Here is a 15,771-nt window from a genome sequence, read left to right on the forward strand (position 1 = left end):
TCTGACATGTGAAAAATCCTAGCTAAAATACTAGTAAGGCAAATGCATGAATATACTAACTCTGGTATTTCAGGAGACTAGACTTTCTCCAATGTGAGAAGGTTTGAGCATATGAAACATTTTAAATTGATTCACTTCATAAATGGATTAAAGGAAAAATAATCTCATTAGAAGCCATAAAACATGTTTGATACAATTTAACATCCATTTCTGAATAAACTTCTGTAAAACAGAAATAGAAGTGATACTACTCAATCTAATAAATAAAATCTGTGAGAAGTATTTAGCAAACATATAAAATTAAATATTAGAAGCATTCATGCTTTAATGCTTCTATTTTACTTCATTTTGTAAAGTCAGGCTAAGCCAATGTGACAAAGAAAAATAAAGTATAAACAGGAAAGAGACAAAACTCACCATTCCCACATGTAATTACTTACTTAAAAAATATGGAAGAAACAACTGGCAAACTACTAAAACTAATAATTATTATCAATAATGTAGCCCAATGGATATAAAATCACAAAGAAAAATCAGTAATGTTCCTATATATCTGTAATAACTAATTAGAAGTAATAATGGAAAACAACTCACTCTTCATCTGTATATAATAATAGATGTAGAATTTAATCTAAAAATATGTGCAAGACAGGCACGGAAAAAATTATATGATTTAGCTGAAACATATAAAAAACACCTTGGATTGAGAGAAGTCTCACGTTCTTGATGGGAAGCTTCACCATTATAAAGCTCAGTTCTCTCCAGATTAATCTATAAAATCAGTGCAATTACAGTCTAAACCCCAACAGAATATGTTTGAGGGAACAGAATGGGCTTTTTCTAAAGTTCGTACTGAAAAGAAAATAGGTATTAATAAATAAATAATTTGAAGAACAGGAAATGAATGAGGGATTTGTCCTCCTATTGGTCAAAAAGAGTAATTAACATAATATGGTATTATCCAAAGTAAACAGATGAAAGGAAATAATAAAGATTAGAGTGGAGGTGAATAAAGAAGAGAATTGAAGAATAGTAGCAAGAATAACAAAGCCAAAAGTTGGTTCTTTGAAAAGATCAACAAACCTTTAAATAGACTGACAAAGAAAAAAAGAAAAGACAACTAAAATCAGAAATGGACATGAGATATTACTATTAACTGTACAAAAATAAAATATATATATTTATTTATAAGAGTACTATGAACAATTGTATGTCAACAAATTGGATACCTAGATGAGATGGAAACATTCATGGAAAAACAGAATGACCCAAACTGACTGAAAATGAAATAGAAAATCTAAATAACTCCAAGACAAGTAGAGAGATTGAGTCAGTCAGTAATCAAAAACCTCCCAACAAAGAAAAGATCAGATGGCTTCATTGGTGAATTCTACCAAACGTTTAAGGAAAATTGAACACCAATAGTTCTCAAGCTTTTCCAAAAAAATAGAAGAGAAGGGAACACTTCCTGATTCTAAGAGGCTAGCATTACCCTGATACCAAAGCCAGACAAACACATTGAGAGAAAATTACAAACCAATATCCCTTATGAATATTAGAGACAAAAAAACCCTACAACAATACTAGCAAACCAAATTCAACAGCATAGTAAAAGGATCATAGACCGTGACCAAGTGAGATTTGTCCCAGGAACACAAAGGTGGCTTAACATAAGAAATCAATCACTGTAATGCACCACATTAATAGAATGAAAGGAAAATATACATGATCATCTCAATTGATGCAGAAAAGGCTTTTGACAAAATCCAATGACCTTTCATGATAAAAGCACTCAACAAACTAGTAATAAAGGGTAACTTCCTCAACCTGATAAGGGGCATCTATGAAATACCCACTGCTAACATCATACTTAATGGTGAAAGATTAGAAGCTTTTCCCTTAAGACCAAGAACAAGACAAGGCTCATGCCTCTTCTATCCAGTATTGGACTGGAAGTTCTAGCCAGGACAATTAGGCAAGGAAAAGAAATAAAAAGCATCCAGATTAGAAAGGAAGAAATAAAATGATCTCTATTCACAGATGACATGATATTATATATATGTTATATATAATATGTATATTAATAAGATACATATAATTTTAAAGAATCCACAAAAACAAAAAACTTAGAGTTTATAAAAGAGATGCAGGCCACAAGATCAATACACACAAAAAATTGTATTTCTGTATACTAGAATGAACAAAAGTGAAATTAAAATCATTCCATTTACGATAGCATCACAAATGATAAAATATTTAGGAATAAATATAGCCCAGAAAATACAGAACTTGGACACTGAAAGCTCCAAAACATAGCTGAAGAAGTTAAAAGGGAATTAAAGGTGGGAAAGAGGGCGCCTGGGTGGCTCAGTTGGTTAAGCGACTGCCTTCGGCTCAGGTCATGATCCTGGAGTCCCTGGATCGAGTCCCTGGATTGAGTCCCGCATCGGGCTCCCTGCTCAGCGGGGGGTCTGCTTCTCCCTCTGACCCTCCCCCCTCTCGTGTGCTCTCTCTCTCTCATTCTCTCTGTCTCAGATTAAAAAAAAAAAAAAAAAAAAAAGGTGGGAAAGATCCCGTGTTCATGAATGGAAGACTTAATATTCTTACAATGACAATACTCCCCAAACTGATTTACAGACTAAATGCATTCCCTACTAAAATTCTGAATGCCTTTTTGCATGAACGTAAAAGCTGATTTTAAAGTTCATAAAGAATTTCAAGAGACTCTGCCAGCCAAAACAATCTTGGAAAAAGAAGACAAAGTTGGAGAACCCATACTTCACAGTTTCGAAATTTACTATGAAACTATAGTAATCAAAACAGTGTGATGATGGCATAAGGCTAGACATCCATCCATGGAATAAAATCGAGAATCCAGAAAAAACCCATACGTCTGTGGTCAACTGAGTTTTGACCTGTGTGCCAAGGCCACTCCAAGGAGAGAGAAGAGGTTTTCTAACAAATGGTGCCGTGACAACTGAATGACTCTCTACATTCAGTAGGATGAATTTGGACACCTATCTTGCACCATCTACAAAAATTAATTTAAAATGGATTGAAAACCTAAACGTAAGAGCCAAAACACAAAACTCTTATAGGGAACTATAAGTGTATACCTTTGTCTCTTTGGATAAGGTGATGATTTGTTAAATAAGTCAAACAGAGAAAGACATGTATCATATGACCTCACTGATATGAGGAATTCTTAATCTCAGGAAACAAACTGAGGGTTGCTGGAGTGGGGGGTGGGGTGGGAGGGATGGGGTAACTGGGTGATAGACACTGGGGAGGGTATGTGCTCTGGTAAGCACTGTGAATTGTGCAAGACTGTTGAATCTCAGATCTGTACCTCTGAAACAAATAATGCAATATAAGTGAAGAAAAAAAAAAGAAGAAGAAGGTAGCAGGAGGGGAAGAATGAAGCGGGGGAAATTCGAAGGGTAGAAGAACCATGAGAGATGATGGACTCTGAAAAGCAAACAGGGTTCTAGAGGGGAGGGGGGTGGGAGGATGGGTTAGCCTGGTGGTGGGTATTGAGGAGGGCACGTTCTGCATGGAGCACTGGGTGTTATGCACAAACAATGAATCATGGAACACTTCATCTAAAGCTAATGATGTAATGTATGGGGATTAACATAAGAATAAAAAAAATAAAATTAAAAAAAAACGTAAAAAAAAATGACCCTAAAGCACAAGAAATGACAGAAATAAATAAATTGAACTTCATCAAAATTAAAAACTTTTGTGTGTGGTTGAAAGGACACTGTCAAGAAAGTGAAAAGACACTCACTGAATGGGAGACAATATTTGCAATTCATATATCTGATAAGGATCTAGTATCTAAACATTCTCAAGATCTCTTACAACTCCACAACAAAGAGACAAACCACTCAGTCAGAAATAGATGAAGTCTCTAAATAGACAGTCCTCCAAAGAAGATATACAGATGGCCAATAAGCCCATGAATGATGCTCAATATCATTAGTCCTTACGTAAATGTAAATCAAAATCACAATGAGATACCGCTTCACACACATTAGGATGCCTATAATAATATTTTTAATGGAAAATGACAAATGTTGGTGAGGATGTGGAGAAATTAGAACCCTCATACATTGCTGAGGAGAATATGAAATGGTGCAGCAAACATTTTGGCAGGTCTTCAGAAAGTTAAACATATAGAATTACTCTATGGCCCAACAATTTTACTCCTAGATATACATCCCCCCCAAAATTGAAAATGTATGTTCAAACAGAAAATTTATATCAACATTATGCATAATAGCCAAAGAAGGGAAACAACCAAATATCCATTAACTGATGAATGGATAAACAAAATAGGCAATATCCACACAATAGAATATTACTCAGTCATAAAAAGGAATGAAGTATTGCCATATGCCACAGCATGGGTGAACCTCAAAAACAGTATTGAACAAAAGAAAACAGACACAAAAGGCTACATATTGTATATTTCCACTTATATAAGATGTCTGGAATAGGAAAATTCATGGAGATAGAAAATAGAATGAATAAATGGGCTGGGGGAAAGGGTAAATGAAGAGTAACTATTTTTTTTAAGATTTTTAAGTAATCTCGACACCCACCAATGGGGTTTGAACTCACAGCCCCGAGATCAAGAGTCCCATGTTCCACTGACTGAACCAAGTAGGAGCCCCAGTGGGGAGTAACTATTAATGGGTACAGGGTTTCCATTTGGGGTGATGAAAATGTTCTGGAATTAGACAGTGGTGATGATTGAACAACGTTGCTAATGTACTAAAACTCACCAAATTGTACACTTGAAAAGGGTTAGAATGGTGAATTTTATCTCAATAAAAAGAAGAAGAAGAAAAAAGAAGCTGGGGGGATGGTAACCCTAAAATAAAAGGTAAAAGGAAGAATAACATTTAAAAAAAAATAGAGCTGATTATCAGAATCAAAAGCCAATCTCTAGCAAGAGTGATCAAATAAAAAATGAATGACAAATGGACAGTTATAATGGAGTTTTTTTTTTAAAGATTTTATTTATTTGAGAGAGAGAATGAGAGACAGCACAAGAGGGAAGAGGGTCAGAGGGAGAAGCAGACCCCCTGCTGAGCAGGGAGCCCAATGTGGGACTCGATCCCGGGACTCCAGGATCATGACCTGAGCCGAAGGCAGTCGCTCAACCAACTGAGCCACCCAGGCGCCCGATACAATGGAGATTTTAAATGGCATTAGTGAATGCCACGAAGAAAGGCAGATTGAAACAGTAGACTTGGAGAGGGTGCCGTAGAGTCCACAGTCCCATCATATCACACTGGCTCCTTCTAGGTCTCTGTCTTCATGCCTGCAAGGGGAGGGGCCCAGAACAGGGAGTCTGGTGGTCCTCATGTGCTGCATTCAGAATAACACAGGCTTTGTAGGTCTCATGCATGTTAATCATCAACCTGGCAAGAAGCTGATACTTGAGATCAAATTACCAAGCGAGGAAACAAAATTCAGAAATACTGTACTTTTAGTCCATTATTAATGGACTTTTCCCCCCCCCTCTTTCCTTCTCAGGGATTTTATTCATTCAGGAAACAAATATTTAGTGAACATTTACTCCATTTGCAGATGTCCTGCCACAAAAAAAGCAAGTCAACCTATATTCTATTTGCAGAGATCTGGTAAATTCAAGCAGTGCGCTAACATGTCTACTCGGGAGGAGTGTAACTGCACAAATGATCAGAAGTTTTCACATGCTGTTGCTTTCTCAGATTGCAGAGAAAAGGTAAGGTAATTTTTAATTGCCTGAAGACTAAGTACTTTCATATTAATATAAGATTTTGAAGTGTGCATTTTGATTAAATATGAAAGTTAAGACGTGGAACTAATGTCTTATTATGACATAGAACTAAACAGGACACAGAGCTAGGAAGATCTGGATTTAAATATCCCAAAACAAGATAACAAACCACCTCTGCAAAATAGAATAATACCTGCCCACACTGTCCATTTCACAGGATTCTTATAAAGATACACACACATGTGTGTATATGAAAACAATTTGTAACCTGTCATACACTACACTAGATTACGATGGATATTGATTCATTCAGAAATTACTGAGTATCTAATGTGTATCAGTACTGGGAATATAGAAGTTGAAGTCCTTGTAATCAAGGAGTTCAGTTTGGTAGCATTGACAAAATAGAAGACAGTATAGTATGTTGGTTAAGAGAATGGGTTCTGTGTCAAATATTTGATTCTGTTAGTCTTAAAGCATTCAGAGGTCTATCAGATGGATATTGGTGTTTGTATTAGCTAAGTTAAATGTGCGCTTAAGTAGATCTATTTCAAGGCCTTGTAAGCCTATATAATAGCATTATAGACCCTCTCTCTCTCTCTCTCTCTCTCTATATATATATATATATATCCTTTATATAAAGATAAAATCACTTAATACCATATCGAGCATAGCATTCGCAGTGAGTTATGAGGGTTGTTATATATACCCCTACAACTCTTCCCTCACTGAATTGCAATAATATTTCTTGAGCATTTACTATCTACTAAACACTGCTCTAAGCATTCTCCATGATTTGCCTCATTTAATTTGAGGCACAGAGAAGCCAGGTAATTTGCCAAAGATTACATCATCAATATGTGAGAGAGCTAGATTTGAACTCTGACTCCAGAGCCTGAGCTTCAAGAGTGTGGCTGAAAGATCATGGCTGGATGGGAGAGAGGCAGAAAGGAGGTGGTCAAGGTCCAATTCATGCAGTGCCCTATGAGATATGAGTTAGCCAAAAAAGTTTGAATACCATCATAAGAAATTCCTGAAAAGGGCCAAAAGAAAGTTACAAATTTTGTTACCACAATATCTGTGTATTACTTTTGGAGTTCACATTCATTCTACTGTAAGACAGATTGTTTTTCATGCGCTGAGAAGGCAGGAATCCTAAGAGGCACATGTCATTTAAGAATGGCCAAACTCTTGGGGAAATGTATTTATTCACCCTTTATGAGGAAATGAAATTAGTCTTGAATTTTCCAAATTGACATTCATTCTTGGAATTTGAACTTTAGGTTCCTCGTTTTAAGTTTCCAGTTACACAATATCCAGTTTCTTTGGAAATCTACAGTGAGGATGGACGTATCCCAGTGGAAACTCCATATCTGGTTACCGTGACTGAAGTGAATGGGAGGGAAAACTGGAAACTAAGTAGGGTTTGCTTTCTTCTACAGTTATTTTGTCTAATAATTAATGTTGTTACTACCTAGGTAAGTGGCTTATAAAATCTGTTTACACAAAGAACAACCAAGAATCGGACACCTAACTGAGTGAGCCACCCAGGTGCCCCTCTTTGGAGAAGAAGTTGGATCAACTGGCATGTTGCTATTCACTCCCCTCCTCTTTCTCCCATGTATTTCATTATTACTTTTGGTGCCCTGGATTTCATGGCATAAAAGCATTTTTGGTAAAATATTTGAAAAGCCGTTTTGTAGATGAGAGACAAAAATGATTGAGTTTGTGCTACATGTTGGTCTAATTGTCTCTTTTGACTGCTTTTGCAATATTACAGAGGAAGTTCTAAAAGTATAGCCAGAGAGCCTATAGAACCTGTCTTCTAGGGGCACCAGGCTGGCTCAGTCCGAAGAGCATGCGACTCTTGATCTCAGGTCATGAGTTCAAGCTTCACGTTGGGTGTAGAGATTACTTAAATAAATAAAACTTAAAAAAAAAAGAATCTATCTTCTAATTTTACAAGCAAAGTTTCTTCAAATTTCTATGGTAAAATAATTTAAGAGATGCAGAAACTTTATTAAATAAGAAAAATGAGGGGTACCTGGCTGGCTCAGTCAGTAAAGCATGCGACTCTTGATCTTGGGGTTATAAGTTCAAATCCCACATTGGGTGTAGAGATTACTTAACAATAAAATCTTTGGGGCATCTGGGTGGCTCAGTTGGTTAAGCATCTGACTCTTGATTTCAGCTCAGGTCTTGATCTCAGGGTCATGAGCTCAAGCCCCACATTGGGTTCCATGCTGGACATGTAGCCTACTAAAAAAATAATAATAAAATAAATAGTAAAAATCTTTTTTACTTGGGGAGGGGCAGAGGGAGAGAGAGAATCTTAAGCAGGCTCCACGCCCAGCTCAGAGCCCAATGTGCTGCTCGACCTCACAATCCTTACATCATGACCTGAGCTGAAGTCAAAAGTCAGACTCTTAACTGACTGAGCCACCCAGGCACCCCAGAGGTCTTATCCTTCTTGATGGTGTCCCTGAGGAGATGCAATGTTAGCTACAAGGCCTAATTTTCCCTAAATATATTTTCTATATAGTCAAGCCGAATCAAAAGTCTGGGATAACTTAGTCATGTTACAGAGTGAAATCCTTCATTGTACCTTGATTATGTAGCAAATTTTATGCAAAATGTGAAAATATTATCAGTGTGCTTAAAATATACTTCATGTACTTTTAGAACACAGTGTACCAGACAATGTAAAAAAGTTGAAAAATTACTTAGAACCACGTCTTAATGCTCCAGTGTATAATCCTTTAGGCCTCAACTTAAGTATAAAGGTGAGTTGACAGCACTTTTGTTTTTCCTGTTTTGCGTTGAAGTAAAACATATATGTCTAAACAAAAATTGGTTTAAGTTTTAAAGTATAAGTGTCCATCAATGGTAGAAATTGCATCTTTAAAATATATGGAGGGTGTTTATTTTTCCTCCCTTTCTCCTGATATTATTATTTCTAAAAGTATCTGAAAGTTGAATTTAACATTAACTTACTATTTTTTGAGCTGATAGGCAAAACTAATAGATTATTTTTCAAGATGGAGTAGAAAGGGTATTTCCAAAATTAAGGGAATAAAACAGTTTTGGTATCCTTCATCTGGATGTACACAGGTATGTCTTCTGGTTCTAGCTGCCCGTAAGAACACATGAAGTTGATATAATCCAGGTAATTGTTATAAAAGCCAATAAAGGGCGCCTGGGTGGCTCAGTTGGTTAAGCGACTGCCTTCGGCTCATGTCATGGTCCTGGAGTCCCGGGATCGAGTCCCACGTCGGGCTCTCTGCTTAGCAGGGAGTCTGCTTCTCCCTCTGACCCTCCCCCCTCTCATGCTCTCTCTCTCTATCTCATTCTCTCTGTCTCAAATAAATAAATAAAATCTTAAAAAAAAAGCCAATAAAAACAAGTGGACATATCAAAACCATGAATATGAGGATTAGCCCAAATTACCTGTCAAGGTCATGTTAGGCTTTATGTTTATATTTCTTCATTCTTTTTTTTTTTTTTAAGATTTCATTTATTTATTTGACAGAGAGAGACACAGCGAGAAAGAGAGCACAAGCAGGGGGAGTGGGAGAGGGAGAAGCAGGCTTCCCGCGGAGCAGGGAGCCTGAAGTGGGGCTCGATCCCAGGACCCTGGGACCATGACCTGAGCCAAAGGCAGACGCTTAACGACTGAGCCACCCAGGCGCCTTATATTTCTTCATTCTAAAACCAAGTTTCAGCTATTGTCCTTCTTCCTCCATTTTTATTTTGATACATGAAGTAGATGCCTTAGGAAGGAGATTGTATCTTTCTATGCAATATCTATAGGTTAAGTGGCTCCAGTGTGTATTTTAACTTAAAGGAACATACGTGTCTATGCTGCTAATGACCAGGTGTTTTTTTCCCACAGGGCTCTGAGCTTTTTCACTTCAGAGTGTCTGTTGTTCCGGGGGTCACTTTTTGTAACTTAGTTGAAGAATTTCAGGTATGGTAAATGCACAAGGTACCGATGGGGTGATGGCTGGGGAAGTAGCATGACAAGTGTCAGTGCAAGAGACACAAAAGAGAAAAACGGCAAAATTTGTGTGATGGACAGGTCCTGGAGACAGGGGATCCTGGAGAAAGGGGGGTGACATTGTCAGTAATGATGAAGGTAGAGTGTATGACACATAACAGGACCCATCAGAGGTGGGAAAATTTTAATAAGTGCCTGTATTTGTTTTTGTTCTCTCTCCATCTTCCATTTTTAACTCATTTTCAGACTTTTACCACATTTCCTCTCACCCTATGTCCCCAAAGAAACATATGTCTATAACATTTTAGTTTCCATTACAATCTTCCTGATTATTTCATTGTAATGGTAGAGTCTTAATACGCCAAAAGCCATCAAGATCTGAAAGTTTTGGGAACCAAAATCAATCTCCCCAAATTACCCCATGATGTGCAATAATTCAGTTATGCTTCTTCACATAACGACAATTGCTACCAGGATGAGAAGGAATGAGGATTTGATTAAATTGATTAATGACTCATTCATTATCAAATACTGTTACCACATTATCAAAAACAAGATCTCTCTCTCTCTCTCCCCTCCCTCCTTTCCTTCCTCTTTCCCTCTCCCCCTCCTCCCTCTTCCCCCACCCCTCTCCTTTTTCTATTTGACCCTGCCTAAGGCCAGCCCCAGCAATGGATCTGCACTGCTGTAAATGTGTGTTAACTAACTGGAATTTAAATAAAAACTTAAAAAATAAAATAAAATTGGTGAAAATATAGTCATTCAAAAAACAAAAACAAAGAAGCATAGCAAAGGCTTAAAAATAAGCCTGCAATATAAACACCTCACTTAAGTTCTGGAATAACCCCTGAGTGACACAGGAACCAGAAAGACACAAGAGCATAGCCAAAGTTTTGAAACTGAACTGACACCAGAGCCACCACCGAGAGTAAAGCATAACTTGATCTGAACTCAACCAGTGTAGCCAACTGCTAAAACAAACAAAACCCTAATATTTTCCAGAGAATTTTTAATAAGACTCGGAATCTCACAACAGAAACATCTTAAATGTCCAGGATAAAATCCCATATTACTCAATATGCCAATAACTAAGAAAATATAATAGATTCTCAAAAGAAAAGACAATCAGCAATTGATGGCAAATGAAATGATCAGACAGATGTTTTAAACCAGCCATGATAACCAGACTGTGTGAGGTAAAGGTAAATGAGTTTTGAAATGACTGAAAAGGGAAAGGGAGAAATTCTCAGCAGAGAAATGGAAGCTATAAAAAAGAAAACCAAATGGAAATTTTAGAACTGAAAAATACAATATTTAAAATTTAAAAATCACTGGATAGATTTGCTAGCAGAACAAATATGCAGAGAAAAAAAATCAGTGAATTTGAAAACAAATCAATAGAAATCCACTCTGAAGAAAAAAAAGACTTTAAAAAGAATGGCCTCAGGGATCTATGTGATAGTATCGAAAGTCTGACCTTTAGGTCCCCAGAGTCCATGCAGGACAGGAAAAAGGGATTGATGCAGGAAAAAGGACGATGAGGGGGAGGAGGAGGAGGAATGGGAGGAGAGGGAGGTGGTAGGAGGAGTGCAGGGGAGGGAAGGGGTAAGGGAGGGGAAGGAGAAGGAGGAGAAAAGAGAAAGAATAAAGGCTGAAAATGTCCCAAATTTGGTGAAGACGTAAATTTACATATTTAAGAAGCTTAGTGAATCCAGAGCAAGATATAGAGATTCTGCCTAAACATATCATGACCAAACTACTAAAAATCAAAGATAAAGAAAAAAATATTGAAAGCAGCCAAAACAACAGCAACAACAAAGCCATGTAAGTGAACAATAATTTGAATGACTGCTGATTTTTCCTCAGAAACCATGGAAGCTAGAAGAAAGTTGCCCAACATGGGAGGAAGGACTGCCAATCCAGAATTCTGTATTCAGTGAAAATATCCTTCAGGAGTGAAGGAAAAATAAAAGCACTCTTAGATGAAGGAAAACAAAGATAATCCACTATTGGCAGAACTTCTCTTTTTAAAAAAACATATAAAGAATTTCTTCAGGCTGAAAAGAAGTGTCAACAGAAGGAGACAAAGCTTCTGGAATGAAGGAGGAACCACAAAAAAAGACAGGAAGTGATTGTACAGTTAACCAAGGGAGAATCATTAAACAACAGTAGAAAAAGAGTGTAAGTTTCTTGGGACTGTCGACACCTGCTTTTGAAAGTATCCTGAAACAATGGGGATTTTTGCACACCTTAAAGGACATTATTGGGATAATTGACAAAATTTGAATAACATCTGTAGATTAGAGAACAGCACTGTCTCGGTGTTAATGCCTTGATTTTGGCAATTACACTGTGGCTATTTAAGTGAATTCTTTGTGTTTAAGAAATACAAATTGAAGTATTTTGGCAGTAAAGAGATATTGTGTCTAGGAGACACACTTCTATGATTCTGGGGTTTAACCTTTTTTTAGACATGGTGTGGAATATTTGGATAGTCAAAGAAGAGTGGAAGGGAAACATTTGAAGAAAAACTGTTTTCAAGAACTTTAGAGGTGGCCGTTTAGCTGGTGAATACAGAATTCAGAGGTGATATAGCCTTCTACTCTTAAAAAATAATGGATGGCTTAACTGAACAAGTGAAATGTTGCTAGCGTCTAGTAAGGTGACTAAAATTTTATTTTATGTAAGAAATGGGTAAGGAAGGCATTCTGGGTAGAGGGAACAGCAGCAGCAAAAACACAGGTAAGAGAAAGCATCAAGCTTATCTCTTGAACGGCTTCTATCCATTTGGCTGGAATGTAAGGTTCTGTATAAGAAAGTGGGTAGGTTAGGGTCAAACTGTGGGAGACTTAAAGCTCATAATAAGAACTTTAGAATGTTCCTGTCAGCAAGAAGAAGCTATTAAACATTTTTGAAAAAAGGTGTTCAGGGATGGAGACCATGGTCTACAGCAGTCCAGTCAGAGTGAATCACAGGATTTTTGCACCAAATGCTGAGACATGGATTTGCTCTTTCTTGATGATATTGAACAAAACAGCTTGTGGCCCCAAGAGCTGCTGTCAGCCATGAGGGCTGTGGAGACTAAGAGGGGAGATATCCAACACTGAGGAAGCAGAACGGAAAGATGCAAACAAAAGCCAAATAGACCAAGATTACAATGAATTGTTTCCTCTGGCTCTTTCAGCATGGAAAAGAAAATTCACTTTTGTGATTACATGTAGCATACAATTGTCTCTCTCATTGGCCACAAACAGATTAGATCTTTCTTAACAAAGCTAATCATCCATACTCCTCTGATGGTCCTGCTTAGAAGGAAGATTTTTGTTTTCTTGTATACCATCCTGAAGACCACAAGTGGAATATCACATCCAATATCTAACATTTTCTATCAAATTCCCAATAATTCCAGTACCATTGGGCACACACCATTGGCTCTATAGTACAACAGGAGATGGCTAAGCCAGCTGATCCATTACCACGAGGATACTTATCTGCCCAGATGGGAAAGAACAGTTTCTCACTGCTTTCCACACCACTTAGCCAGGACCACCTTTTCAATTCTGCTGCTTATAACATCCCACTTCCGGTACCAGTTCTGTATCGTCAAAATTCTTTTCGTTGCAAATAAAGCAACTTCACTTTTTTTTTAAAGTGTTTTTTAGACAAATGGGTGTCTTACAAAGATGAATCTGGCAATGTTATTATGTCAACATGGATTGACAGCACAGAGAGGAGGCTGAGTGGTTTGTTCATACAAAATGAGGTAATAAAGCTCACAGTAGCAGGATTGAAAATGGAATGGAAAGAATGAATCTGAGAGAAATTGTAAGAGATTCGATGGCATACGAGGGTTGTTTCAAAGAAAAGGCATACCTCCTTTGGTCACTGGCAGGATGGTGGTACCTTTAACTTGAGCTGTATTCTAAAGCAGCTTACCCATCCTTAGCATTTTCCCACATTCTCCACCCTCCTATTTCCACTCATCTCTACTTTCTTCTACCTCAAAATATGATCTAGCTTCCTACTTCACAGAGAAAACCCAAGTCACTGGGCTCGAACCATCTTACTCTCTGTATGCCCCTGCTTCTAGAATTAACGTATATGGCACCCATCCTGGCCTCAAGTCTCAGAGAAAAAGACACCTCTGTGCCTCTCTGTCAACAATCCTGTCTCTCTTCTAGGCACTTGTTTTTATTAGTTATCCATTCAGGTGTAGGAAGCATTTTGAATATACAGAAGTTTCCCTATGTTAGCACATAGAGGATTTTCTAAAAAGATGACAGCTTGAAGGAGCACATGCTTATTCCCTCTCCCTGGAATGCCCGTTCTTCTCCTTGTCTTCTGTGAACCCACTTATTCTTCAAGATGCAGCTCAGGAAGCACATTCCCTGGTCACCCTTGGCAGTTAGGCATTTCCTAACTGTGTTCCCATGGCACTCTGTCCGTTCCTCTGTAACTGAACACAGAGTGTTTTCCTGCCATCTAAGTACCCTGCCGACCTCTGTGGTTAAAGACCTAGGACGATAGAATTTATATTCTGTATTGCGTGCAAACTGTTACTTACCAGATTGTCCAGAGACTGTTTCTAGGCTTTGTGGATGCTGAATATCTGTATGTATCTGAGCAGAAGTTTGCTAAATTGATTAATAGTGTCTCCACTGTTATGGAAATCATATAAAGTTCAGCGTCTTAAATGACTAGATTCAGAAAACTAAAAGACTGTGCTTTTTCTGTTGCAGATTTATGTTGATGAAGTACCATTGCCATTTCCAGGACACACACTCATAGCTGTTGCAGCGGCTGTAGTGCTGGGGGGGTTAATTTTCACAACATTTATGTTTCAAATACGTAACATCCACCCAAGTGATATATGCCAAAAATTTATGAGGAGAAACAAAGTGAACTTGTCAAATTTCAGCATGAAGCAGATGGCTCACAGATGAAAATCTGAATAGGGAACCAGTGATAATCACAATTTTCTCTTAATGTGCTGGCTTTACGAGACAATTCTAGAACAATATATTTAAATGTTAATATAAAAACAAGATAAAATACTTCAGGATGACCATTTATAACTCAAATCGCTACTCGTCAAATATGTTTACCATTCTGTTTTCTTATTTTAAATACGTGGAAACTTTCTTCTGTTAAAGCTTACATAGAAGATCTTCCTTGAGGTTTTTACAAAACTATAAAATGAATAAGCATCTCTGTGTGGACTGGGTTCTCTGTATTTTTTAGCTTGGAATGGGTTTTTGGTAGTTTTTGGCTTTTATTGGCCAGAGCCCATGCTGTGGGCTCAGGACACCCGAGCCTTGCTCTGTTCGAGAAGGAACATGGGTAGAATGCAGTCATGCCAGGGAAAGGCAGGTGTGGGGGAGGCTCATCTGCAAGTGTGCTGGCAGAGTTTCATGGGAATTAAAGGGAAAGCCATCTGGGTTTCTTGAAGCAACTTCAAAACCAGATAGTAGCACCTAAAAAGAGGAAAATGTGACCTCCATTATGGGGGTGTTGGAAGAACACAGGGCAAGGTATTGGTTTACAAACCTACATACAAGCATGTGGAATTCCAAAAGATGTACCTCTGCGTGCTCTCTCAGAGCACCTGTTCCCAAATAGCCAGAAGATGACAATACATTCCGAGATCAGAGCTATAGTCTCTTGGAAAAGCTCTGAAGGGGTGGTACACTGCTTTGACAATGTAAGGAGAAGCTAAGTATGTAGTCCAGAGGAGTGTGTTTTCCTCATACACCGGGAGCCAAGAAAAGCCACATGGCAGTCTTGGTTCCCAATTCAGTAGAATCATTATCATGTTGACAGGTAGAAGCTCTGCTACACTGGCTAGAGAGACCCCTTGTTCAGGACACAGAAAGCAGAAATCTCAGTAGGGTTTTATTAAGTGAAACCATTCACTCTCCATCCCTTGTCTCCCAAGTGACTGTGCTGTAGCTATAGGAAACCACCCTGTGTACTGGGGATTATGGCATGGGACATATATTCC

The 15,771-nt window shown here is 37.8% G+C and overlaps 1 protein-coding gene across 1 annotated transcript in view; it reads left to right on the forward strand.

Moving 5' to 3' along the window:
• Positions 1 to 14,713, forward strand: part of CATSPERB (cation channel sperm associated auxiliary subunit beta) — a 97,109-nt gene extending 82,396 nt beyond the window's left edge. The window contains exons 22-26 of the mRNA XM_021679637.1: positions 5,648 to 5,758; positions 7,057 to 7,192; positions 8,456 to 8,556; positions 9,666 to 9,740; positions 14,510 to 14,713. Of these exons, the coding sequence (XP_021535312.1) occupies positions 5,648 to 5,758; positions 7,057 to 7,192; positions 8,456 to 8,556; positions 9,666 to 9,740; positions 14,510 to 14,713 (627 nt within the window). The remainder of the gene's footprint in view (positions 1 to 5,647; positions 5,759 to 7,056; positions 7,193 to 8,455; positions 8,557 to 9,665; positions 9,741 to 14,509) is intronic.
• The last annotated feature ends 1,058 nt before the right edge of the window (positions 14,714 to 15,771 follow it).

This window comes from Neomonachus schauinslandi, chromosome 9, assembly GCF_002201575.2.
Source record: "Neomonachus schauinslandi chromosome 9, ASM220157v2, whole genome shotgun sequence".
NCBI classification, from domain to species: domain Eukaryota; kingdom Metazoa; phylum Chordata; class Mammalia; order Carnivora; family Phocidae; genus Neomonachus; species Neomonachus schauinslandi.